This window comes from Chiloscyllium plagiosum, unplaced genomic scaffold (assembly GCF_037043375.1).
Source record: "Chiloscyllium plagiosum isolate Xiang-an unplaced genomic scaffold, Cpla_swu_hap1 HiC_scaffold_20, whole genome shotgun sequence".
Taxonomy (NCBI): domain Eukaryota; kingdom Metazoa; phylum Chordata; class Chondrichthyes; order Orectolobiformes; family Hemiscylliidae; genus Chiloscyllium; species Chiloscyllium plagiosum.
In genome coordinates this window covers 37,650,512-37,677,682 of record NW_028270158.1, presented here as the reverse complement: position 1 = coordinate 37,677,682, position 27,171 = coordinate 37,650,512, and the positions used below count along the sequence as shown (strand labels likewise).

The window sequence follows — 27,171 nt, the reverse complement described above, 5'->3', positions numbered from 1 at the left end:
AATCTCTCATCATATGAAAAGATTTAAATGGACAAGCATTATATTAGTTATAATCTTTCTACGCATATAAACATACATTTTTAAATTTTATATATATAAGTACATCTTCTGTATTATTGATGGCGGAGACCAAGGTCCTGGTTTTAAAATTTGCTACTTAGTAGGAATAGAGTGTGTAAGTTGTTCAAATTATGAAAATTCACTTAAACCCACCATTGCTATATTAACATAAGATTTGGAAGATAGCTGGAAGTGAATATGAATCTGTTTTCTATTACATTCATTGGATCTCAGAACAACTTTAAGTGGGTGAATCAGAACTCTCACTATGTGGTACACTTGCTGAATGAAAACCTTTGGAATTGGCTGCACAAGCTGACTTGACTGTAGGTTTGCAGGTACTCATGTTATTTGAGTCCATATGCCACTTCTGAGTAGTGCCTATCAAAGACAATTCTGAGCTTCCAGTTTGATTCTTCAAAGTTTCTTTTCTACTTACTTACCCTTGTTAAGTGCTCACTGTGTATCATGGACACTGCTTTTCCTTCTCTCGTCTGGATGCATGAATAGTGGAGAAAGAGCCAGTGACAACAGCCTCAGTAACAAGCACAATCAGTAGTTGTGCCTGATTATAGACAGTAGTTAAGTGGCGTCAGAGCCTCCAAGACTTAACATACTTTGTTACACCCCACATTCCTCTTTGAATAAAATCATTTAGCCAACTTTCATATTTTTTTTCACAATGCACACTAAGAAGCTGTAATGAAAAGAACCTATTTGCAAACACTGCAAATGAAATAAAGGTTTTGGACTTTGCTGTAGGAATAATAATTAGCCTATGTGATCTCTATTACTAACTGTAAATCACTTCACATATGTACAATTAACTCAGCATGAAACAAATAAGAAACCAAAACATTATAAGTTCCATTCAGAACCTTTCGATTCAACCTGTTGTACACAGCATGCACAGCTTCTCCATTGCATCATGGAAGCGTGCAGGCAAATAGCACCTTATGTACTTCCAAAGGCATTAAAGTAATAAAGAAGAAAGGCATTTATGCAATGCCTTTCCCATCCTTAGTGTATACCAAAGTGCTTCATAGGCAATGAATGAATAATTGTTATTAAGGAAGCAAACATGTCAAACATTATGTGCACAGCAAGTCTCAAAAACAAATGAAATTATCAGTTTCTTACATTGTTTGGCAGATGTTGGTTGGTTGAAAAATAGGGTAAATAGGCAACGATAGAATAAAGAGACAAGGTCTTTTCCCTGGGGTGGCGGAATCCAGAACTAGAGGGCATAGGTTTAGGGTGAGAGGGGAAAGATATAAGAGACCTAAGGGGCAGAGGGTGGTGCGTGTGTGGAATGGGCTGCCAGAGGAAGTGGTGGAGGCTAGTACAATTGCAACATTTTAAAGGCATCTGGAATGGGTACATGAATAGGAAGGGTGTGGAGGGATATGGGCCGGGTGCTGGCAGGTGGGACTAGATTGGGTTAGGATATCTGGTTGGCATGGACGAGTTGGACTGAAGGGTCTGCTTCCATGCTGTACATCTCTATGACTTTATTTAGTTCTCTCATCTTAATCATTAATAAATATTGTGAATAGCTGGAGTCTAAACACCTATCACTGCAGTACCCTGTTAGTCACTGGATGCCACTCAGAAATAACCCATTTATTGCTACGTTTTGTCTTCTGTCTACAAACCAGCTTCTGCAGTAATTTGCTCCTAATTTTTTCCTCTATATCAGATTCTTTCAATTCTTTCATTTTATGATTTATTGATCGTCCTGTGATACTTGTCTCAGGAATTTCATTAAATCTATATTGTTCCAACATATAAAATAGTGTTGCATTCAATTATGATAAGTACAGAAATAAAAAGACTTCATGGTGGAGCTGGATAGCTGGGCAACGTAGTCACAATCCAACTGTGGCTAACAAAAGTGCCAACATATGAAAGAGTTTCTTGCTCTTCCACTGAGTGGCAGCATGCCATTTTATCCTAATAATACAATTCAAAGCATTACTCGTGTAAACAAACTGAAGCAGGCAACTACAATTTAGAATTGTATTGTAAACTGTATCATAGTGAAAAATCTATGTGTAATTATAATTATGGTAACAATACACTGGTAAATGTTATTAAAGCTTATTTACTTAAATGTCTGGAAAATACTTATAGTACTTCATTTTCCAGTTTCTTTTCTTGTAAATTGATCCAATTATCACTTCATCTCTTCAAAGATCATTGGCTTGTTGTTGAGATCTAGTCACTTCTTCAAAACAACCTTTTTGCATGTGCGCCTTGACAGTGAATATCATAATGATACTTAACTGAAGGCAGCATAACCCCAGATAAAGGAAAGGTCACTGAATAATGAACTAGCACAGGAATTTTCACCAATTTTCCCTGCAGTTAATTAGTCTTAAATCCAATTGCATAACAATGACTTGGTGATTGAATTGTAACTAGCCTGATTGAAATGTTTATAGATAAAATTCAAAATAATGGCTGTGCTGTGATTATACTCACTCCTGCATGCCGGGGAAAGCAAGAGCCAATTTGTATTCAGCAAACTCCCATAAACAACAACAAGATAGTGACCAGATAATCTGTATTTTATGGATGCTAATTGAGGGATAAACACTGTCAGGACATCACAATGACTCCTTTGTTCTTCTTCAAAATAGTGCCTTGGGATTTTCTTAAATTCTCCCAAGTGGCCAGATGTAGCCTTAGTTTAATATCTGAAAGACAGCATCTCTGATAGTGAAATACCTCTTCAAATTTGACACTGGAGTGTTGGACTTGATTTTTGTGCTCAGACCTCGGAGTGGGACTTGTACCTGGAATCTTGATAAGATCACAGCTGATCTTTGACCTTAGCTACACCATTTCTGCACTATTCCCATATTACTTGATTCCCTTAGTATTCAAAAGTCCACTTTATCTCATCTAAATGGACTTCAGTAAGGCATTCAGCAAGGTTCCTCATGGTAGACTGGCTAGCAAGGTTGGATCAAATGGAATACATGGAAAACTAGCTATTTGGATACAGAACTGGCTCAAAGGTAGGAGACAGACGGCAGTGATGGCGGGTTGCTTTTTGGACTGGAGGTCTGTGACCAGTGGTGTGCCACAACAATCAGTTCTGGGTCCACTGCTTTTATATAAATGATTTGGATGTGAACATAGGAGGTATGGTTCATAATTTTTGAGATGACACCAAAATTGATGTTGTAGTGGACAGCAAAGAAGATTACCTCAGAGTTCAAGGGGACCTTGTTCATTGGGCCAAGGAGTGGCAGATGGGGATTAATTTAGATAAATGTGAGGTGCTGCATTTTGGAAAGGCAAATCAGGGTAGAACTTATACCCTAAATAGTAAAGTCCTGGGGAGTGTTGTTGAACAAGGAAACCTTGGAGTACACGTTCATAGTTCCTTGAAAGTGGAGTTGCAGGTAGGTAAGCTAGTGAAGAAGGCATTTAGTATGCTTGTCTTTATTGGTCAGAGCATTGAGTATAGGAGTTGGGAGGTCATGTTGTGGCTGTACAGGACATTGGTTAGGCCATTTTTGGAATTCTGTGTTCAATTCTGATCTCCCTGCTATAGGAATGATGTTGTGAAACTTGAAAGTGTACAGAAAAGATTTACAATGATGTTGCCAGGATTGTAGGATTTGACCTGTAGGGAGATGCTGAATAGGTTGGGGGTATTTTCCCTGGAACGTCAGAGGCTGAAGAGTGATCTTATAGAAGTTTATAATATCATGAGGGGCATGGATAGGGTAAATAGCCAAAGTCATTTCCCCAGGATTGGGGAGTCCAGAACTAGAGGGCATAGGTTTAATGTGAGAATGGTAAGATATAAAAGGCACCTAAGGGGCAACCTTTTCACACAGAGGGTGATGCATGTATGGAATGAGCTGCCAGAGGAAGTGGTGGAGGCTAGTACGATTACAACATTTAAAAGACATCTGGATGGGTATATGAATGGGAAGGGTTTAAAGGGAAATGGGCCAAATGTTGGCAAATGGGACTAGGTTATTTTAGGATATCTGGTCATCACCGAAGGGTCTGTTTCTGTGCTGTACAGCTCTTTACCAATTCTTTTAAGAATTTTATATGTTTCTGTGAGATCTTCTCTCATTCTTTCATACCCCAGGGAATATCTGTACAGTCTGCTCAATCCTTCCTGATATCAAAAATTCCATAGATAAGGAGACCATGCCTGCCCACAATACCTGTGGGGATCACCAAGAATGATGAATTATGAATTGTCAGAAACCTGTTCTAAATATGGGTTTCCCAATATTTGGAGTAGATGTGGCTTGAGATGTTTAAATTCAGTAATTCCTGCCATTGTTGGCACCACCCTCCTTTTTTTTAATACATTCTTGGTATGTGAGGATTGGTGACAGCGCTACCCATCCCTGAAGGCTGATAAGTCCCCAGGACCTGATGGTCTGCATCCCAGGGTACTGAAGGAGGTGGCTCTTGAAATCGTGGATGCATTGGTGATCATTTTCCAATGTTCTATAGATTCAGAATCAGTTCCTGTGGATTGGAGGGTGGCTAATGTTGTCCCACTTTTTAAGAAAGGAGGGAGAGAGAAAACAGAGAATTATAGACCAGTTAGTCTGACCTCAGTGGTGGGAAAAATGCTGGAGTCAATTATAAAGGACGAAATTAATACACATCTGGATAGCAGTAACAGGATAGGTCAGAGTCAGCATGGATTTATGAAGGGGAAATCATGCTTGACTAATCTTCTGGAATTTTTTGAGGATGTAACTCTGAAGATGGACAAGGGAGATCCAGTGGATGTAGTATACATGGACTTTGACACATAGGAGGTTAGTGAGCAAAATTAGGGCACATGGTATTAGGGGCAAAATACTGTCATGGATTGAAAATTGGTTGGCTGACAGGAAACAAAGAGTAGTGATAAACTCCCTTTCGGAATGGCAGGCGGTGATCAGTGGTGTGCCGCAGGGATCAGTGCTGGGACCGCAGCATTTTACAATGTACATTAATGATATAGGTGACGGTATTAAAAGTAACATTAGCAAATTTATTGATGACACAAAGCTGGTTGGCAGGGTGAAATGTGAGGAAGATGTTAGGAGATTACAGAGTGACCTGGACAGGCAAGGTGAGTGGACGGATGCATGGCAGATGCAGTTTAGTGTGGATAAATGTATGGTTATCCACTTTGGTGGCAAGAACAGGAAGGCAGATTACTCCCTAAATGGAGTCAAGTTAGGTAAAGGGGCAGTACAGCGAAATCTTGGACATCAGTCAATGAAAGCAAGCATGCAGGTACAGCAGGCAGTGAAAAAAGCTAATAGCATGCTGGCCTTCATAACAAGAGGAATTGAGTATAGAAGAGGTCCTTCTGCAGCTGTACAGGGCCCTGGTGAGACCGCACCTGGAGTATTGTGTGCAGTTTTGGTCTCCAAATTTGAGGAAAGACATTCTGGCTATTGAGGGAGTGCAGCGAAGGTTCACAAGGTCAATTCCCGGAATGGCAGAACTATCTTGCGCTGAAAGATTGGAGCAACTGGGCTTGTATACGCTTGAGTTTAGAAGGCTGAGGGGAATCTGATTGAGACATATAAGATTATTAAAGGATTGGACACTCTGGAGGCAGGAAGCATGTTTCCGCTGATAGGTGAGTCCCGAACCAGAGGACACAGTTTAAAAATAAGGGGTAGGCCACTTAGAACAGAGTTGAGGAGAAACTTCTTCACCCAGAGAGTGGTGGGTGTATGGAATGCTCTGCCCCAAAAGGCTGTGGAGGCCAAGTCTCTGGATACTTTCAAGAAAGAGTCGGATAGAGCTCTTAAGGATAGTGGAATCAAGAGTTATGGGGATAGGCAGGAACAGGATACTGATTGAGGATGATCAGCCATGATCATAATGAATGATGGTGCTGGCTCGAAGGGCAGAATGGCCTACTCCTGCACTTATTGTCTATTATCTTGAGAAGGTGCTGGTGAGTCACTTTCTTGAACTGATGCAGTCTATCTGGTGTTGGAACACCCTCAGTACTGCCAGGGGGAGAGTTCCAGAACTTCAAAAACTGAATTTTGACCTTTTGACAGTGAATGAACTGCCCTGTAGTTCCAAATCGAGATGGTCTGTGGCTTGGGAGAACTTGTTCCTGCGGCATTCCCATATATCTGCTGCTCTTGTACTTCCAAAGTGTGCCATCTATAAGGTGCATGCATCTTAAAGATGGTACACATGGCAGCCAATATGTGACAGCTTCTCTACTTTGTAGATGTGGACTGCCTGCAGTGAATTTTTGCTTTCTCTGACTGTATTCAAAATGTACAGCTTGTTGTATTTTCATTTAACTTTACTTGCCCAGTTTTAAATAACAGTCCTAACAACTTTACCGATTACAGAATGAACCTCTTTTTATTGAATTATATTTCTTTTTACCCAAATAAGAAGTCAGAGCTCTTTGCAATAATTAATGAGCGACTCGAAGATGAACTGCCTAATATGAAGTATTGTGTTGGGTCTAAGCTGCCTCTGTTAAAATTCTGAATATAGTTTAAAATTATTGAAACTAAGCAAATATCAAAGATTTATTTATGATGTGAAAATACAATGTGGTGCATTTACATTTGTTTAAATGAGATTGCACCCTTTTATTTCTGAATTCAACTGAAGTGCAAACATATCCTCCATTATAACTTGCAATCAATTTTCAAACGACTCCTTCATCCCCAGGCCACCTGTTGTGTGAGCATTGTTAACATTTTCTCTTTTTAGTTTGGACATATCACAGTTTTTTCTTTCTACATCTCTATGATGGAAGTGCTGCGTTATCTTTTCACTAGGAGACTGCAGAAACATTTTAAGTAGGATCTAACTGCGAAGCACTGCTGTCAAACATATGATGAGGAGTAGTCTGCAAAGCCCTTCGTGTACCCTCTCTCCCTCACGCAGACAAAACTGAAAAGACTACTGCAAAGATCTTCGCTTTGGGGTATTTTAGGGCTTTTTGGAGTCAATCATGTCGGATCTTCACGAACAGCAATTCAAGTAAATGTGATTGAATTCATATCTGAGAAATGGATACACATGCACACATCTACATAACCACAATTTCACTGAGTTACGTCCGGATACACATTTCATCTTCACGCCGTGGCAAATAACAGAAGGCGAAAGAGACAGAGAGAGAGAGAGAGAGAGACGAGGAGCACCCGGAACAGAAACATCGCTATTATCTCACCTGAAGCAAGCATGAGGCAGGAGTGGCATCATTGTTGGCTCTCTGGGAAATCGACCCAGAGAGTGGAATAAGGACGGAGTGAGGTGTCCTGCTGATTGCTCATTCTCCGGGATGAAGTTAACATTTGGTGTGCTCTCTGTGTCCGTTGCTTTGACTGGGGCGATCAGCTTCGTGTTCCTGGTGGTAGCAATTGGGACAGATTTCTGGTACATTATCGATGCCTCCAAACTGCAAAGCTCCTCCAATTCGTCCGACCACCTCAGTTCCCATTCTGGGCTTTGGAGAACGTGCAAATGTAAGACTATCATGGCAGGTTAAATTCTGGAGAAATTTCAAGTGCTTTCCTATTTAGATTTTTAAACAAATATTGGTAATATAAGAAATATTTACACTAATTCATCAAACTATCGACGACTGCAGAATAATATTGATTTGAATGCTTTTCCTTGTGCAATCTGCTTTCTGTCTGGCATCGAGCTTATTATGCATCTTTACCTTGTGTTTTTGTTTACAGTTCAAAGCAAATGTTTTCACTTAATTAATCCGTTCTGGCAAGGAGACACAAACTTCACAGCCTCTCAAAGACAACTGCTAAGTAAGTCTTGTTATGTGTTCTCTTCTGCAGCTTCTTAGTGTTCTTTTAGAACAATGTGTGATACAACCTGTTGTAGTCAACGGCCGCAAAGCACTGAGTTATCAACCACAGCTTTCAACACCAAGTATGGAATTGTGATAGATATTTAAAGTGCTTGATTATGTCCTTTTGGGTGATGTTAAACATGAAGTGCTGTACAAAGCTGGAGAAAAATAGTTAACGTTTCTCTGACAGCGTTAAGCGGGCAGAAGTAAACAGAAGATGGGAAGATGCTTTTTCAGGGTTTATGAAGGAAATTGAAGACATTTGCAAATGTCTGTCCTGAAAAAGAATGTGTAAAAATTTTGCCGGCTGAGTTGGGGTTTACGTGAAAAGTAAACCTCAAGATGCTGATCAGAACAAAGATGAATTTTTACTGGGAAGGATAACATTTGGAAGGATGGTGCAACAGGTTAACCCTGTGTAAGACTTTTCAATCGCACCAACTGATCACGGAAGCAATTACGAGCTCCATTATGGAAAGGACTGGGCGCTTGCAGCGACTCAGATGCACAGTACTCTCGCCAGCATTTTATAATACCAGACCAACCTAGCTTCATATAGGAACTGTACACGACTTTGGGCTTAGCTAGTCCACTGGAATTGAAGTTCACTACCTGGTTCAAATGTAAAGAGAATATCATAATCATCTCAAAGGGGCTATTTGATTATATAGTATTTATTTACAAAGTGGAAAAATGACCCTTGCAGTCTGCTTGATTAGATTAGATTTCCTACAGTATGGAAACAGGCCCTCCAGCCCAACAAGTCTACACCGACCCCCCAAAGAGTAACCCACCCAGACCCATTCCGTCCACTCTATATTTACCCCTGACTAATGCACCTAACACTATGGCCAATCCACCTAACCTGCACATCTTTGGACTGTGGGAGGAAACCGGAGTACCTGGAGAAAACCCACGCAGACACAGGGAGAATATGCAAACTCCGCACAGTCACCCAAGATAGGAATCAAATCCAGGTCTCTGGTGCTATGAGGCAGCAGTGCTAATCACTAAGCCACTGTGCGACCCTGAAATTACTTTTAAAAAGAAATTTGACCAGACACCGCTACCTGAAATTGCAGAAAAAACCCAACAGGTCTGGCAGCATCTATGGGGAGAAAGCAGAATTAGCATCTTGAGCCTGGTGATTCTCCATCAGAACTCTTCTCCAGCAATTTATGTCTTTGTTTCAGATCTCCAGCACCCACAATTCTTTCTTTCTTTATTATACTCCTCTGGTTTGAATGGTAATTATTTTCATTCAGTGTTCCCATTTGGCAAATAAGTGATCATGGTAGATAATATTTGTAAGTTAACTTTGCCATTTTAACAGTTCACTTCATATAGGGAATGTTCATACAAATATATCAGTGGGGCATCTGACTATGTAAAATATTTTATGTAATATACACAATCTGTTTGTGATTATGACCACAATAATATGTTGAGACCAAACATCTATCAGTTTGTTCTAAGCAATACTAGTGCATTGTGACATGTAAATTTTCAGTCACAGTTAATCTTTTAAAAAAGAGGTACTAACTGAAAATTCATGTGCAATGCAATAGACTAAAGAAGTTGAAACCAATAACAAAAATTATTTTTGGGATAGCACAAGTCTTTTGAATACATTTTAAAATAGATTTTGTCTCTTATAACAAGATACTTTTTATTTCCAAACCTGTCTGTCTTGAATTTAGTTGTTTGATAAGTTCCTTCACATTGTTCAGAGGTTACAAATCAAACCTTTCCAGGTTATACATCATTATTTTTCACCTGTAACCTTCAATCTCTCTCTCAAGCTTGCCTTTCTCGATTCTATCAATGCTTACATCTTCCTTCCTACATTCTCATTATGTTATAATCAGGCTCATTATTTTTCAAATCTGGATTTTGCCTTCTTCACAGTTATATTCTCCTAACAATTTATAAAGCATAAGTTACATAAAGTCTTTGTTTTCCTGATTTACTTGACTCATGGTGTCCTATGAACTTTGGTGGACCATTCAAAGTGTTGAAGTTTAAATTAAACCTAAAATAAAGAAATAAGTGAATGGAGGTGGTCAGCATTATTCTAGTTTTATTAAGTACTTCTTTCTTCTATGGTTAATGTTATATCAACACATTTTAATCATTACCTTACACTCTACCAGATTATACCTCATAGAGCATGGCCTGTTCAGATTTGACATCAATCATTATAACAAAGGAATATAGGTAAAGAGTAGGCCATTCAGCCCGTTAAGTCTACTCTTTCATTTACTATGACCATGACTATTCAAACACTTCAATGCCTTTTACTACACTATCTCCATAACCTTATGTAATTGGCAGTTATAGAAAACCACCAATCTCTACTGTAAAAGCTGTACTCAAACATTAGGCTTTCCCAATCCTAAGGGGAAGACAATTCTAAATACTCTCAACCCTCTAAGAAAAATAAAATCTTCTTGTCTTGGTCTTAAGTAGCATTGCTCTTATTTATAAATTGTATACATGGTTCTATACTCCCCAATCTAGGGAAACATCTTAGCTGCATCTACCCTGATTGTCCCTTTAAGTATTTTGTAGGTTTTAATGAGATCACCTTTCATTCTTTGAAATCCCAGAGAGGTTAAATAAACTACATGCTCAATTTCTCTTCATAGGAAAGTCCTGTTTTCCCAAAAACAAGTCTAGTGAGCCTTCATTGTTCACCTTCAAAGGCAATAGTTTATTTTTGTAAGGTAAGAAACTAAAATTGTACATAATATTCCAGGTACAATCTTACCAAAGAAGCAAGACTTTACTACCCCTGAACTCAAATCGTCTTCCTATAAAGGTTAACGTTCTATTAGCCTTCTAATAGCTTGCTGCACCTGCGCCTTCAATGATTTATTGCCGGGGACCCCTATGTCGCTTTGCATACCTACATGTTCCAACTTATCACCATTTAAGGAATACTCTAAACATCTGTTCTTCTTATCAACATGATAACCTCACATTTCCCATATTATATTCCATATGCCATATATTTTCCCATTTACTGAGCCAGTCCAAATCCTCCTGAAATTGCTTTACATCTTCCTCACATCTTTCATGCATTCCTACTTAGCTTTGTATTATCTGCAAATCTGGAAAAAATTACATTTGCCCCCATGTCCAATTTTTTGCCAATCCTTAATCCATGTTAGTATATTACCTCTAAAATAGTATGCTTTAATTTTGATAATCAACCTTCTGTGGGGTGACCTTATCAAAGGTCTTCTGAAAATCCAAATATATCTTGTCTCCTCAGTTTCTTTATCACATTTGTAAGTAACATTCTTAAAAATACCTTCAAGTTTGTCAAACGTGATTTTCCATTCGGTGAATCTATATTCGCGATGCCAATCAGAACATTTTGTCCAATAGTCTGTTTATGTAGAAATGTAGAAACTAAGAGCAGGAGTAGGCCATTCAGCCCTTCAAGCTTTCTCTGTCATTCAGTATGATCGTAGCTGATCCTCCGTCTTCTATCTCAATTTCATATTCTTGTTTTGTCCCCATACACCTCAATGTTTTTAATGTTTAAACAAAACCTATCTTTTCCTTGAATATATTCTGTTATTTGATCACTATTTGGTACCTTATTAAAGGCCTTCTGAAAACACAAATACACCATATTCTGTGATTCTCTCCCCTGTCTAGTCTATGAGTTATATGCTTGTTAAGCATAATTTGTCTTTCATAAAGCCATTGAGGCTTTGTCCAGTCCTGTTAATGCTCTCTACGTGTACTTTTATTGCATCCTTAATAATAGAATGTAGAATTTTCCCCACTCCCAATGTTAGGCAAATTGGTTTGTAATTCGCTGTTTTTTCTCCCTCCCTTTTTAAATAGTGGTGTTACATTTGCTACCCTACAATCCATAGGAACTGCCCAAGAATCTATAGAATTTTTGAAGATCACCAATTTATCCAATATTTCCAGGACCACTTCCTTCATTATATTGGGAGGTAGATGAGCAGGCCCTGGTGATTTGCCAGTCTTTAATCCCATTAATTTCCCTTGATCTATTTCTTACTAATACTGATTTCCTTCAGTCCCACTATCTCATTAGGCATGGTTCAAGAACATTTCTGGGAGATTATTGTGTACCCTTTTGTGAAAACCAAACCAAGATATGCACTTAATTCCTCTGCCCTTTCTTTGTTCATCATCATAATTTTTCTGCCTTCTGACTGCAAGGGACTAACATTTGTCTTTACTATTATTTTTCTCATCACATATTTCTTGGAGCTTTTACAGTCAGTTTTTATATTCCTTGCAATTTTTACCTCATTCTCTGTTTTCCTACTCTTGATCAAATGTTTCATCCTATTTATTAAATTCTAAAATACTCCAAGTTCTCAAAATTGCTGTATTTCTGGCAATTTTACGTGACTTCCCTTTGGATTTAACACTATCCCTAATTTATTTTATGCATTTTGGTGGAGCAACCTACCTGCTTTATATTTTGCACCAGACAGGAATAAATAATTGTTGTATGCATATTCTTTAAATATTAGCTGTTGCATTTCCACCATTAACCCTTTGAGAAGTTTCCCCAATCCATTCTTGCTAATTAGTGCCTCATACCTTCATGGTTCTCTTTATTTAGGTCCAGGACTCTTCTTTCAGGTTTGACTACTTTGATATCCATCTCAAAGATGGATTCTATCATATTATGATTGTTATTTCCCAAGGGACCCACATAACAATATAGTTAATTCATCATTTCTCATTGCTCTATACCCAGTCTTGAATAGCCTGCACTCTGATTGGTTCCTCCATGTATTGGTCAAAAAAATCACCATTGTATACACACTTCAAAAAGTCCACCTCCACAAAATGATTGCTAGTTTGGCTTGTCCAATCATTATGTAAATTAAAGTGACCATAATTACATTTGTGGAGGAAGTGCAGACTGCAAATGCTAGAGATCAGAGTTGAGAGTGGTGCTGGAAGAGCACAACAGGTCAGGAGATATCCGAGAAGCAGGAGAATTGATGTTTCAGGCATAAGCCCTTCATCAGGAATGATTACAGTTGTACTCTCATTACATTAATCTCTGTGTAATGGAAATATAACTGTAATTATGGGCGATAATGTCTTTCCTTCTTCACTACTATTTGGGAGCCTATAAACAAGCTGCAACAACATTTTCTGTCCCTTGGTGTTTCCTATCTCCACCCACACAGATTGCATGCATGAATTTCTCAACCAATATCCTTCCTCATCTTTGTATTTATTACTCCTTTACTAACAATGATATCCAACCTCCTTTCCATTTTTATCTGTCTTTGCTAAATAATGAATACCCATGGATGTTCAGTTCCTTCTTTGGTCACCCTGTAGCCATCTTTCTCTAACTACTATTATAGCATAACTGTTTATATCTACTTGTCTTCAAATTCATTAATCTTATTGTGCGACCTTGTTACTCACCGTTGCCATATTGTACACTATGGTCCAAATTGTATTTCTTTCATTTTGTTTTGCATGCAACATTTGCTCCTTACATTTCTGTTTTTTGTTTCTATCTTGTTTCCCCTCCCTCTGTCTCCCTGCTTAGGTTCCCATTCCCATTATCACATCTTTTATGACAGATTCCAGCACTTACCCTGCTACTGATATAAGGCTGACAGGTCTGTAGTTTCCTATTTTCTCTCTTTCTTGAATAGTGGACTGACATTTTGCCAGCTTCTAATCTGCAGGAATCATTCCAGAATCAAAGGATTTTGGAAGATGATCAGCAATGCATCAACCATCTCCATAGCCATTTAATTCAACTCTCTGGAGGTCTTATCAACTAATAGTCCCATTAATTTCTCCAGTGCAATCTGTAATTATCATTGTTCTTGTACAAGTTTCACAATCTTTGCATCAAATATATCCTGAGGCATCACCCCCTTCCTCCATCAGAGACAGGGAAGTTCATGTAGATACTGTAGAGATGTTGGTTTTCTATTCTTGATGAATTCAGGTACAATAGCATCAATATTTGGAGCTTTGCCCATGGCAATTGACTTAACAGTCTTACTTAATTTCTCCATTGTGGGTTCAATATCCAGCTGTGTTAGGCAGGCTGTCTATACTGTTTGAGGTAAAAACAATGACTGCAGATGCTGGAAACCAGATTCTGGATTAGTGGTGCTGGAAGAGCACAGCAGTTCAGGCAGCATCCAAGTAGCTTTGAAATCGATGTTTTGGGCAAAAGCCCTTCATCCTTTTATTCCTGATGAAGGGCTTTTGCCCGAAACTTCGATTTCGAAGCTCCTTGGATGCTGCCTGAACTGCTGTGCTCTTCCAGCACCACTAATCCAGAATCCAATGTCTATACTGTTCTCCTAGGATACAATTCAAGGCAACATTCTATTCATTTTCCTGTTTATTAATATCAGTGATGAACTCTCTGTCTTTGTTTTCAATGGAGTTGACTGATGAGCTGTTGCCTTTTTAATCCCTTCATAAATGCCTCTAGCTTTCCCTGTGTTGGAGGATATCTAAATCATCTGACAAGATTACAACCAGTAATCCTTGCTACAAAGCCCCTAGTAGTCTATTAGATTTTGATTTAAGTGGAATTCAGTGCAGTCAGTCTTCTCCCTTGGATTTCTCTTGCAATTAATAAGAGTAGATCACTTAAATTCTCCAACAGGTTCCACCGGAGTGATGTTAGCCTCGAAACAGCCAGTTGTTGAGAGTATACTTTTATAAATTATGTCTCAAATTGTGTTCCTTTTTGCTTCTGTACTCAGCCTGAGAATGCTGGAGAGTGTTTATTCTAATAGAGTTGATAAGCTCGAATCACAGAATCTTTACAGTGCAGAAGGAGACCATTTGACCCATCGTATCTGTACTGGCTCCTGAAAGAGCTATCCAGCTCGTCGCACTCTCCAATACTATCTCTGTAACTCCCTAACTTCATCACATTCAATATATATCCAGCTGTCTTTGGGTAGGCAGGATGAGGACAGCATTTCTCCTTTAAATGAAAGAACTTTAAGAATTGCATCCTAACCGTGGTGCACACAAGGGAATGATCTTGTGGGATATAGGTAAATTAATGTTATTTCTGCAGTTATAATTTCTGATACAAGGTGAATGAACTCACATCAGTGTGTAATTGTTTCAGCCAAGAGCTGAGTCAACAAGAATGGAAACTATGTGGAGGAAATATATAATTGTTTTTGTATTAGCTAAAATTATATGTCAGCATGAAACGTGATTGCAAAACAATGGTAGATATTATGGGCAAATAGATAAGATGTTGTGAGGGGATGCGGTCAAGCTAGAAAGCCTGTACAAACAGTAGGTTTCCCACTTTTACAGAGACACAGGAACAAACCCTAATTAAAGAGGTCATAAAGATTAGAGTGGTCTCGGGAGAGGCCCAGATGGAAAGAGCAGATACTGATGAAGAAAGAATATGCCTAACAATGACCTGCAGTGGGATGAGGTCAAACGGCCCTGTGAGGCCAGAAATAAGCATTTTGTCACAGACAAGGCCGAATAAGATAAGAGATAAGCAGGAGTGGTGGGACCAGTCTTAGGGAAATGGAGGATGTAAACAGGGGAAAAACAATGAAATAAGAAAAAAAATGTAGGAACCAAATTATATAAATATCAAGAGTTTGTTGAACTCGGTGTGTTTTGCCCTCTGCCTTGCTTGGCACTGGATATCGCACCCACTTGCAAGTGTAAAAAAAAGGACACTACTGATTCAGATTTTGTCTCGGACTACAATTATTGAAGTGTGTGAGCTTTGTTTCTCACAATCTGTAACCATCATGACCACAAATCCTAACTCCAGGTCACCTATGGACATACTAAACTTTCAATCCAACTTGTGTTTTCAAAAAGAGGACTGCAATAGTCAAACATTGACCGCAGATGTAAATGAAGCGATTGTTTGATGGGCTCCTGTGTGGACCTATGAAACCACACCCATTTACAGAGTGAGGGAAATTTCAGACTGAAAGTTTAAATAAAGGAAGAGGTAACAAGAGCTGACTACCCAACTCCCTCTCAGATGGGCGCCATCTCCTGCAGATATGTTTGTGTTCTTCCCTTCCAGGCATATACAAAAAAAGGGGTTAAAATGAGCTTCAATCCTGATCTCTGTGTGTTAATGGACTGTGTGTGCAAAGCTGGGAAGATCACAGCTTTGGGAAAGGCCATTAAACACTGCTGCAGTGGAGATAAAGGGAAAAAGACTGTCACTCTGAGTGTTGTCAGCCAGCCAGCCCCTGTCAGAAGAATCAGAACAAAGGAATTGCATTCACTCTGCGAAACCAAGGATCTCAAAGTTGACTGTTCAACTACCAACGCCAATCCAATCTGTAACATCCACCGAAACGGTGGTAAATGATCAACTATTTACTATTCACCAGCAAAAGCTGAGGCCGGTCAATGTATCAGTTTTTAAACATTTTTTGGACTCACTTCTTATTCCTATTCCATGTCAATGTGTGTTGCACTATTATTTCTTCTTCTGATTTATACTAATAAACTCGCTCTTTTGTTAACTAAATAAAGCCTGGTCAAATGTCTTTTTTTAAAACATAAATTCATCCACATTAACCTTGTTGTGACCAACTGAGGGGACGAGTGAAAAAGAAATGGAGCCAGTTTACCCTACCACCTGGAAACTAAAAGATGAGGGCTAAATGTGGACCTAACAGCGTCACAAGTTGGGACGTTTGCCTGGGGACTGGTCGTAACAGTATCAGTGTCCCTCTGTGGAAACGGCACATGTTGGCTTTTTTTTTCACAGTTGAATTTGGTGTTGATCAAATCCGAGGAAAACTTGCTTTTTGCAGCCATGGTTGGCTCCGAAACGTGGTTGTGAAATAAGCCACAAAGACGGAAAGTGCTAGAAATGTGCACGGTCTCACGAACTTCCGCGTTTAAAACATGCATATTTATTAACACATGGGAAATTTCTATGGGGCAGACGAGTCTGCAATTAATAATTGCTCCAAGGCAATTGATTGCATCTTTACCTTTGGATTCTGAATTTAATTGCCAAGGAACTGGTAATCGCAGGCTGTCTGAACACGCATTAGTTCGAACAAGCTAAGGCGACAGTACCGTTGATGGGGTTGAGAGGTCAGTGGGCTGGAAAGCCTTTAAATGTGACAGCTGCAAACTGAAAGGCTTTTTTCCTCAGAGCACTTGTGTGTGTATGCTTTCAGTGCGTTGGAAGTGATTTCCACTAACGTGGAGGTCACGTCTATTACCTTGGTATTTTCCTTTTGACTTTAATCTACACTCCTCAGCAGTCAGCCTTCACAGCTGTGTCTGGAACACTCTGCGTTGGACCTCTAATGATCAGCAGCAATAACATCTCCAGGAACAGGAGCAACAGCACTAGGTACAATGGCTGCCTATCTCCTTATCCATCTGCTGCTCCACAGGACAGAACGGAATAGCCATAGATCTCCAGCTTGAGCAGGCAATGTAAACCCCAACACAGAGTTTACAGCCAGAGGATCAGCTTTCTGGATTGAGCAGCAATGTCTCAGGAGGGTCAGATTTTCTTGGCATTCCGCTCCATTAATGTTATGTAAGCACAGAAAAATATTATTATCATGTCTATCCGTGCAAGATAGCCAGGGAACTGCCATGATGCATTTATTCCACACCAGTCAAGTCTCCCATAGGTATGTGTACCTTCCAGCAGAAACAGCAATTGGCTTTCTGGAAGCAGGCCTTTCCTCTAAGGACGTGGCTGATGATACCTGTGAGGAGTCCAAACATTTTGCACAGGTTAGGTACAACAATAGCACAAAAGCAGTCATTAAGAAAGTCGCTGGGATGTTAAAGCTGTAATTCAGGTATTTAGTCATATCCCAGGGTTGCCTCTCAGTATGCACCAACAGAATGATATTGATGAGCTGTATGCAGTGGAAAATAGATCAAAAGAGATGATTGGAGCTACATGTGGAGGAAAGTGTGTTTGAAGGAGGAGCAGCCTGATGTAATCAAAGCACAAATAACTACAAACCTAGCTGCCAGGGATATACTGGACAGTCTGACAGAGGCAGCCTCCTACTGGTGTAAGGCTGCACAACCACCTAGCACATCAGTGTGTCATTGTATCTTCCCACAGTCAACAGTCTATTTCTCTCACTTAACACCTTTTTCTTAACTTTTGTAGACTGACAGACATTTGGCAGGTACTAAGCATAACCACAGGAGGGTTTCCTGACACAATATGTAGACAGGCCAACAAGAGGTGAGGCCATACTGGATTTGATTCTGGGTAACGAACCAGGCCAGGTGTTAGAATTAGAGGTAGGTGAGCACTTTGGGGATAGTGACCATAATTCGGTGATTTTTACTCTCGTGATGGAGAGGGATAAGTGTGTACTACAGGGCAAGAGTTATAGCTGGGGTCAGGGAAATTATGATGCGGTGAGGCATGACTTAGGATGTGTGGCTTGGAAAAGTAGACTCCAAGGCAAGAGTGTAAATGATATGTGGAGCTTGTTCAAGGAGCAACTATTGAGTGTCCTTGATAATTATGTACCTGTCAGGCAGGGAGGAAAGGGTCGTGCGAGGGAGCCGTGGTTTAATAAGGAATTGGAATCCCTTGTTAAATGGAAGAGGGCGGCCTATCTCAAGATGAGACGTGAAGGTTCAATTGTGGCGATTGAGAGGTATAGGGTAGCCAGGAAGGACCTGAAGAGAGAGCTAAGAGCAGCAAGGAGGGGACATGAAAGGTCCTTAGTCGGTAGGATTAGGGAAAACCCTAAGGCTTTCTATAGGTATGTTAGGAATAAAAGAATGACTAGGGTAGGAATAGGTCCAGTCAAGGATAGTAGTGGGAAGTTGCGTGTGGAGGCGGAAGAGATTGGGGAGACACTGAATGAATACTTTTCTTCAGTATTTACTCAGGAACAGGGCATTGTCGTCGATGTGAATACTGAGTCACAAATAAGTAGAATGGATGGCTTTGAGGTATGTAGAGAAGAGGTGTTGGAAATCCTGGAAAAGGTGAAAATAGATAAGTCCCCTGGGCCTGATGGCATTTATCCTAGGATTCTCTGGGAAGCAAGGGAGGAGATTGCAGAGCCATTGGCCTTGATTTTTATGTCCTCTTTGTCTACAGGAGTAGTGCCAGAAGACTGGAGGATAGCAAATGTGGTTCCCTTGTTCAAAAAGGGGAGTAGGGATAACCCTAGTAACTATAGGCCGGTGAGTCTCACTTCTGTTGTGGGCAAAGTCTTAGAGAGAATTGTAAGGGATAGGATTTATGCACATCTGGATAGGAATAATGTGATCAAGGATAGTCAGCATGGTTTTGTGAAGGGCAGGTCGTGCCTCACAAACCTTATTGAATTCTTTGAAAAGGTGATGAAGGAGGTTGATGAGGGGAAAGCGGTAGATGTGGTATATATGGATTTTAGTAAGGCGTTTGATAAGGTTCCCCATGGTAGGCTACTGCAGAAAATACGGAGATATGGCATTGAGGGTGAGTTGGAGGTTTGGATTAGGAATTGGCTGGATGGAAGAAGACAGAGGGTAGTAGTTGATGGCAAAGTTTCTTCATGGAGTGCCGTCACTAGCGGTGTTCCGCAAGGATCTGTTTTGGGACCATTGCTGTTTGTCATTTTTATAAATGACCTGGAAGAGGGGTTAGAAGGTTGGGTGAGCAAGTTTGCGGATGATACGAAAGTCAGAGGAGTTGTTGACAGTGAGGAAGGATGTGGCAGGTTACAGCAGGATATAGAGAAGCTGCAGAGCTGGGCAGAAAGGTGGCAAATGGAATTCAATGTAGCTAAGTGTGAGGTGATTCACTTTGGGAAGAATAACAAAAAGATGGGGTACTGGGCTAATGGTCGGATACTTGGTAGTGTGGATGAGCAGAGGGATCTTGGTGTCCATGTACACAGATCTCTGAAAGTTGCCACCCAGGTAAATAGTGCGGTGAGGAAGGCATATGGCGTACTGGCTTTTATTGGTAGAGGAATTGAGTTCCGGAGTCCTGAGGTCATGATGCAGTTGTATAAGACTCTGGTGCGGCCGCATCTGGAATATTGTGTGCAGTTTTGGTCGCCATACTATAGGAAGGATGTGGAGGCACTGGAATGGGTGCAGAGGAGGTTTACCAGGATGTTGCCTGGTATGGAAGGAAGATCGTATGAGGAAAGACTGAGACACTTGGGGCTGTTTTCATTAGAGAAAAGAAGGTTTAGGGGTGACTTGATTGAGGTGTACAAGATGATTAGGGGGTTAGATAGGGTTGACAGTGTGAACCTTTTCCCGCGTATGGAGTCGGGTATTACAAGGGGGCATAGCTTTAAATTAAGGGGGGGTAGATATAGGACTGAAGTTAGGGGTAGGTTCTTCACTCAGCGAGTTGTAAGTTCATGGAATGCCCTGCCAGTAGCAGTGGTGGACTCTCCCTCTTTATGGGCATTTAAGCGGGCATTGGATAGGTATATGGAGGATAGTGGGTTAGTATAGGTTAGGTGGGCTTGGATCGGCGCAACATCGAGGGCCAAAGGGCCTGTACTGCGCTGTATTGTTCTATGTTCTATGTTCTATAACCGTTGCAATAATTGAGTACTGAAGTAAAATTTACAGTCTATTAAGATTGACGATAAAAAATGACTATATAATAAACATTTAAATACTCAGGTTATTTCCCTAGTGAGACAAAGGTGTCTTTTTCTTTCATTTTCTATTCCTGCAATGTGGTGCTTCTGCTTTGGTTGATATCCTTTGGATTTTGAAGTCTGTAAATGTTGCCGTAATGTTGCTGTTGTGCAGAGGCAGACTGTACCATTGAGACAGGAGGCAGTGTCCAAGGCTTTGATTCAGAAGTGGGATCAGAAGTAAGAAGGAGGAATAAGAGAACCCCAAACAGAATCCTCACTCATATCTCCTCTTTGTCTTTCTTTCCTCTCATGGCTCACATACATGGTCTGAGAAGCATTTTGTTGCACTTTGTGGGAAGTGTTGAGCAGCCAAGGTGGGCCTTTTTGCATGCTGTTTAAGTTGACAGATGGGGTCTACAGAGATTTTCTTAGAACAAGCATGCTGTTGGTTACCTATCACTTCTGGTGCTCCATGCAGAGGTTACTCTTTCCATTAAGTGTTAACTCTGTTTTTTCTCCATAAATGTTGCCATACCTGCTGAGTTTCTCCAGCAATTTCTGTTTTTGTATGTTTCAGATCTCCAGCATCTGCAGTTCTTTTATTTGTATACCTCTCACTGGTTTCTTAAAATATACTTCAGTCTGTGATCAGATAATCATAAGAGACATTTTAGGCCTTTATTTGTCCTTTCATTTCAGTCACTTAAAGTGTATGAATGTCTCCAGGATTTAAATCCGATAATGGAAACTGAATATCAATAGTTCATGTTTATCATTTTCATAACATAATTTCTCCTTATGATCCCATGATCTATTCCGATTATATATATGATCTCAGTTGTAGTGGTTTTTTTTATGATAATTTCTTCTCTTTGTTGATCTCTCACCCCTATTCTGTCCTCACAGTGCAACTCCAATAACTGTTGTGCTCTGTACCTTCTTTTAAAGTTTCAAATCTGGTTGTACTGTTGCCCCTCTTCCTGAAGGAACTCCAGTAAAACTTGTAAAAGGTGCATACTTCAAAATGATGATTCAGAACATTGCCTTCCAAGTATTGTTGTTGTTAAAACTGGTTTCGCTTTGTTGGAGGTATTTTCGGTGATGTCAGGCTATTATTTGTGAGACAGAGATAGGAGTTGTGTTCTCAATCTCCTGCCTGTCAATAACTGACTGTTGTATCACAGCTAGCATGCACCATACCTGTAAAAGACATGCTCAAGATATAATCACCCTATGACAACATGTTATCTGAGGGTATAAATGCTTTGGTCTCCATCATAAGTGGAGCCACTTGATGCATGACATGCTGATGGAAGTGTGCTAGTGTTTGTGTTTGAATCACTTCATATTCGCCCAGGTACTGACGTGCCCATAATGGGAAGTTACATCTACACTGAGAGCTGTTATAAACATCCATTCAATTTCAGTACTTACAGTATCCATGAATAGTTCTCACATTATGTGAGCAAGCATACGTTTTGCTTCATTAGGTACAAATACCCTGTTGGAGGCAAAAGCCCAAATCACAGTGATAGGTCACCTACTGTGATAACCCATTCTATAATGGTGAAGATCAGTAACTTAATAGTTCAAGATTCTGTGTGACACCAACTTTGAAGAATACCAAACAACTAAATGCAAGATTTAAAACTTTGTTCTTCTTCAGTCATGCATTATTACTTGCACTTCTTCCTCAAATTCTCTATTTTGTTGAGGACAGTGATGTGCACTAGTAATATGAATGAATTTGTAGTCTCACATAACTCTCTTAAACTGCTCATTTGGAAATTGTGGACCATATATTGATGCCACAAGGTCTGGAATGCCATGTGTTGAATAAATTCTCTTGAATCATTACTGTCTGTCATGTAATCTTGTGTAGAGACAAAAAAAAATTGCAGATGCTGGAATCCAAGGTAGACAAGCAAGAGGCTGGAAGATTACAGCAAGCCAGGCCGCATCAGGAGATGTAACCCGAAATGTCGACTTCTTCACCTCCTTGATGCTGCCTAGCTTGCTATGTTCATCCAGCCTTCTGCACGTCTACCATGTAATCTTGTGTAGACAGTTTACTTTAATCCATTTTAATTAATAGTTCATGATAAAATTGAATACTTTACCCTTGAACTTGAAGAAATCCATTCCCAATGGTCTCATAGCTTAGATGGAAGAGGCAAAGGTGAGAGTGATTCTTTCTTTTTCATGGCTGTTGATGGCACAAGGGATGTAGTTAGCAATTGTTTCCTATACTGAGTAATAAATACCTGACCACCAGCTTTGTCATTGCACTCTTGTTTGACACCTTGTAATTCCCAGATGTTCTTGAATTTTTCTGAAGAATTTCAAGTCAAAGACCTCTTCATATTACTAATTTCTCATTGAAGACTAATGAGTTTTCCAGGGTAATGAGGTGTTTGTGCTGTTTAATGTATTGTCATAGTATTTCATTGCTCAGTACATAGTTTGGTCATTCTTCTAGACAATAATCTTTGATTTGAATACATTTATTTTCATCGTTCTTGTGCTTCTCATAATGTTGCTTTTGATAGCAAGTATTTGTTAACTTTTATTATGTAGGCTTCACCTTAGCAACAAAGTCTAAATCTGCTTGTTCTGTTCTCTGATGGTGTGACTGCTATTGTTTGCCAGTTCCACTCTACATATTCAGTTGTTGAGTATACTTCGTTAGCCACCATTGAATTCTGGGCAGGCTCTCAGTGATTTATTTTGTATTTGGAAGAGTGATCAATGGTTTATTGCCAGTTTGATTTTTAACTAGACCCCATCACATAGTTTGAAATTTTTCACACACCTGCATTGTAGTTGTCATCATTCCAAAGAATATTTGAAATTCTGCAGTGTTCTTAGCCAGTAGGAATTCTGTAACTGTTTTGGTTTTCTCTGCTGAAAATGTGTTGCTGGAAAAGCGCAGCAGGCCAGGCAGCATCCAAGGAGCAGGAGGGTTGATGTTTCGGGCATGAGCTCCTCTTCCGAAACGTTGATTCCCTGCTCCTTGGATGCTGCCTGACCTGCTGCGCTTTTCCAGCAACACATTTTCAGCTCTGATTCCAGCATCTGCAGTCCTCTCTTTCTCCTAGTTGGTTTTCGCTGCATCTGCCACGAGTAGCTGGGATTATATTAGAAATTTATCTTTGATTTTTGCAAACTCATAATTGTCATTCAGTGTTCAGCTGCATCCTATAGGACTTTCATTATCATCCGAACTCACTGAACATGTTTTTTTATGTTTTAGCATGTTGTCCATTTACCCATTAATGCCTCTCAAGGTATTGGACATTGTAATCTGAATCATTTTTGGAATGATTCTCATGGGAATCTTTTAAGACAATCATGTTCAAAGACTGTTGTGAATGTAGTTAATTTTCTGGAGTCTTCATCAAGAGGTAATTGACAAATTATACTATTAGCATCCAAGTGAATGTAGTACTCTTGATTTGTTTTGCTAGACTTTCAGTCACTGAAGTCATTGGTTGCATCTCATGTTCCATGGCTTTAGTTGTCTTGAGTTAAGTTCACACAGATTATTTTTGAACCTTTTCTTTTTGACTGTCACCAGACGTGAACACCAGTTTGTTGGCCTAACAACTGGTGAAATTATTCCACATCATGGCATATGTTCTATTCCCTTTAACATTGCCCAAGAGTGGATGAGGCTGCTGTCAATATGTGTAAGTAGAATGGTTTAATATCATCCCTTATCGTATTGTGATGCTTTGTCTTTAATTTCCCAAACTTGAGAACCATCCTGGGAACTCAATTGATGTTTAATTTGCTTGATCTGTATCTATAATCTCTTGAAGCATTTAGATTAATCCCAGTCTCAAGTATGGCTTTCTGCTTAGCAGTGAACATATTTGCTTCTGAGTGACATAAAAAGATTTTGCTTCCTTTATACCTGAGCTTTGCAGCAAGCTGGCATTTTACTTTCAAAAATGATTCCCCCAGAAACTTGTAACCTCCTTGCATCTTCATGAGGATAGCCAGAATTTAATCTGTTTCTATTGACCATATTGAAATAAACAGCTCCTCCATTGAATTTTCCCAATTGACACTTTAGTGATTGTTATCAATTTTGCCTAAAAAGATTTTTTTGCTGATCTTGTGAACTTTCCACATCTTGAATCTGCTGCTGCTTGATGTATTTTCCCCTTCGTTTCTGTGTTGTCTGTTCTTTAAATCTTGTTTGTTCCTTTAATCTGCAGTTATGTGTGCACAAGAAAATTTTCTGATTCAATATGTGAATGTGACTACTAGAGAAGGTACAAACTCTGACCTACTCTTAGGAAATAAGGCAGAGCAGGTGACTGAGGTGTCAGTAAGGGAGCATTTTCGGGCCAGTGACCATAATTCTATTAGTTTTAAAATAGTGCTGGAAAAGGATAGACCAGACCTAAAAGTTGAGGTTCTAAATTGGATGAAGGCTAATTTTGATGGTATTCGGCAAGAACTTTCAAACCTGATTGGGGGCAGATATTCACAGGTAAAGGGACAGCTGGAAAATGGGAAGCCTTCAGAAATGAGATAACGAGAGTTCAGAGAAAGTATATTCCTGTTAGGGTGAAAGGAAAGGCTGGTAGGTGTAGGGAATGCTGGATGACTAAAGAAATTGAAGGTTTGGATGAGAAAAAGAAGGACTCATATGTCAGGTATGGTCAAGATCGATCGAATGAATACTTAGAAGAGTATAAAGGCAGTAGGAGTATGCTTAAGAGGAAAATCAAAAGGGCAAAAGAGGGGCAAAAAGGGGACATGAGATAGCGTTGGGAAATAGAGTAAGGAGAATCTGAAGGGATTTTACAAATACATCAGGGACAAAAGGGTAACTAGGGAGAGAATAGGCCCCTCACAAGTCAGCAAATCAGCCTTTGTGTGGAGCCGCAGGAGGTGGGGAGATACTAAACGAGTATTTTGCATCAGTGATTACTGTGGAAAAGGACATGGAAGATATAGAATGTAGAGAAATAGATGGTGACATCTTGAAAAATGTCCATATTATAGAGGAGGAAGTGCTGGATGTCTTGAAACACATAAAAGTGGATAAATCCCCAGGACATGATCAGGTGTATCCCAAGGTTCTATAGGAAGCTAGGAAAGGGATTGCTGGGCCTCTTATTGAGATATTTGTATCATCGATAGTCACAGGTGAGGTGCTGGAAGACTGGAGATTGGCTAACGTGATGACACTGTTTAAAACAGATGTTAAGGACAAGCCAGGGAACTATAGATCAGTGAGCCTGTCTTGAGAGACAGGATGTACATGTATTTGGAAAAGCAAGGACTGATTAAGGATAGTCAACATGGCTTTGTGCGAGATAAATCATGTCTCATAAACTTGAGTGAGTTTTTTGAAGAAGTAACAAAGAGGATTGATGAGGGCAGAGCAGCGGACGTGATCTATATAGACTTCAGTAAGGTATTCGACAAGGTTTCCCATGGGAGACTGGTTAGCAAGGTTAGATCTCATAGAATACATGGAGAACTAGCCATTTGGATGCAGAACTGGCTCAAAGGTAGAAGACAGAGAGTGGTGGTGGAGGGTTGTTTTTCAGACTGGAGGCCTGTGACCAGTAGAGTGCCACTACTTTTTGTTATTTACATAAATGATTTGGATATGAGCATAAGAGGAATAGTTAGTAAGCTTGCTGATGACACCAAAATTGGAGGTGTAGTTACAGCAAAGAAGGTTACCTCAGATTACAACAGGATCTTGATCAGCTGGGTGAATGGGCTGAGAAGTGGCAGATGGAGTTTAATTTAGATGAATGTGAGGTGCTGCATTTTGGGAAAGCAAATCTTAGCAGGATTTATACACTTAATGGTAGGGTCCTTGAGAGTGTTGCTGAACAAAGAGACCTTAGAGTGCAAGTTTATAGCTCCTTGAAAATGGAGTCGCAGGTAGCTAGGATAGTGAAGAAGGCATTTGGTATGCTTTTCTTTATTGGTCAGAGTATTGAGTACAGGATTTGGGAGGTCATGTTGCGGCTATACAGGACATTGGTTAGGCCACTTTTGGAATATTGCATGCAATTCTGGTCTCCTTCCTATCAGAGAGATGTTGTGGAACTTGAAAGGGTTCAGAAAAGATTTACAAGGATGGTTCCAGGGTCGGAGGATTTGAGCTATAGGGAAAGGTTGAATAGACTGGGGCTGTTTTCACTAGAGGGTCAGAGGTTGAAGGATGACTTTATAGAAGTTTATAAAATCATGAGGGACATGGTTAGGGTAAATAGACAAAGTTTCTTCCCTGGGGTTGGGGAGTCCAGAATAGAGGGCATAGGTTTAGGGTGAGAGGGGAAAGATGTAAAAGAGACCTAAGGGGCAACGTTTTCACACAGAGGGTGGTAGGTGTATGGAATGAGCTACCAGAGGAAGTGGTGGAGGCTGGTACAATTGCAACATTAAAAAGGCATCTGGATGGGTATATGAATAGGAAGGGTTTGGAGGGATATAGGGCAGGTGCTGGCAGGTGGGACTAGATTGGGTTGGGATATCCGGTCGAGATGGATGAGTTGGCCTGAAGGGTCTGTTTCCATGCTGTATATCTCTATGACTCTATGACTATGTCATGACCATTTTTCTCACAGTTGTGGCACTATGCTGTAGTGATGGACATTCCTCTCATTTGTGTGTCTTGTT

At 39.9% G+C, this 27,171-nt stretch overlaps 1 protein-coding gene across 1 annotated transcript in view; it reads left to right on the top strand.

Annotated features, from left to right (window-relative positions):
- The first annotated feature begins 7,178 nt into the window (after positions 1–7,178).
- tmem114 (transmembrane protein 114) overlaps positions 7,179–27,171 on the top strand; it is a 90,932-nt gene continuing 70,939 nt past the window's right edge. The window contains exons 1-2 of the mRNA XM_043711590.2: positions 7,179–7,559; positions 7,779–7,859. Coding sequence (XP_043567525.1) covers positions 7,376–7,559; positions 7,779–7,859 — 265 coding nt within the window. The 5' untranslated portion in view covers positions 7,179–7,375. The remainder of the gene's footprint in view (positions 7,560–7,778; positions 7,860–27,171) is intronic.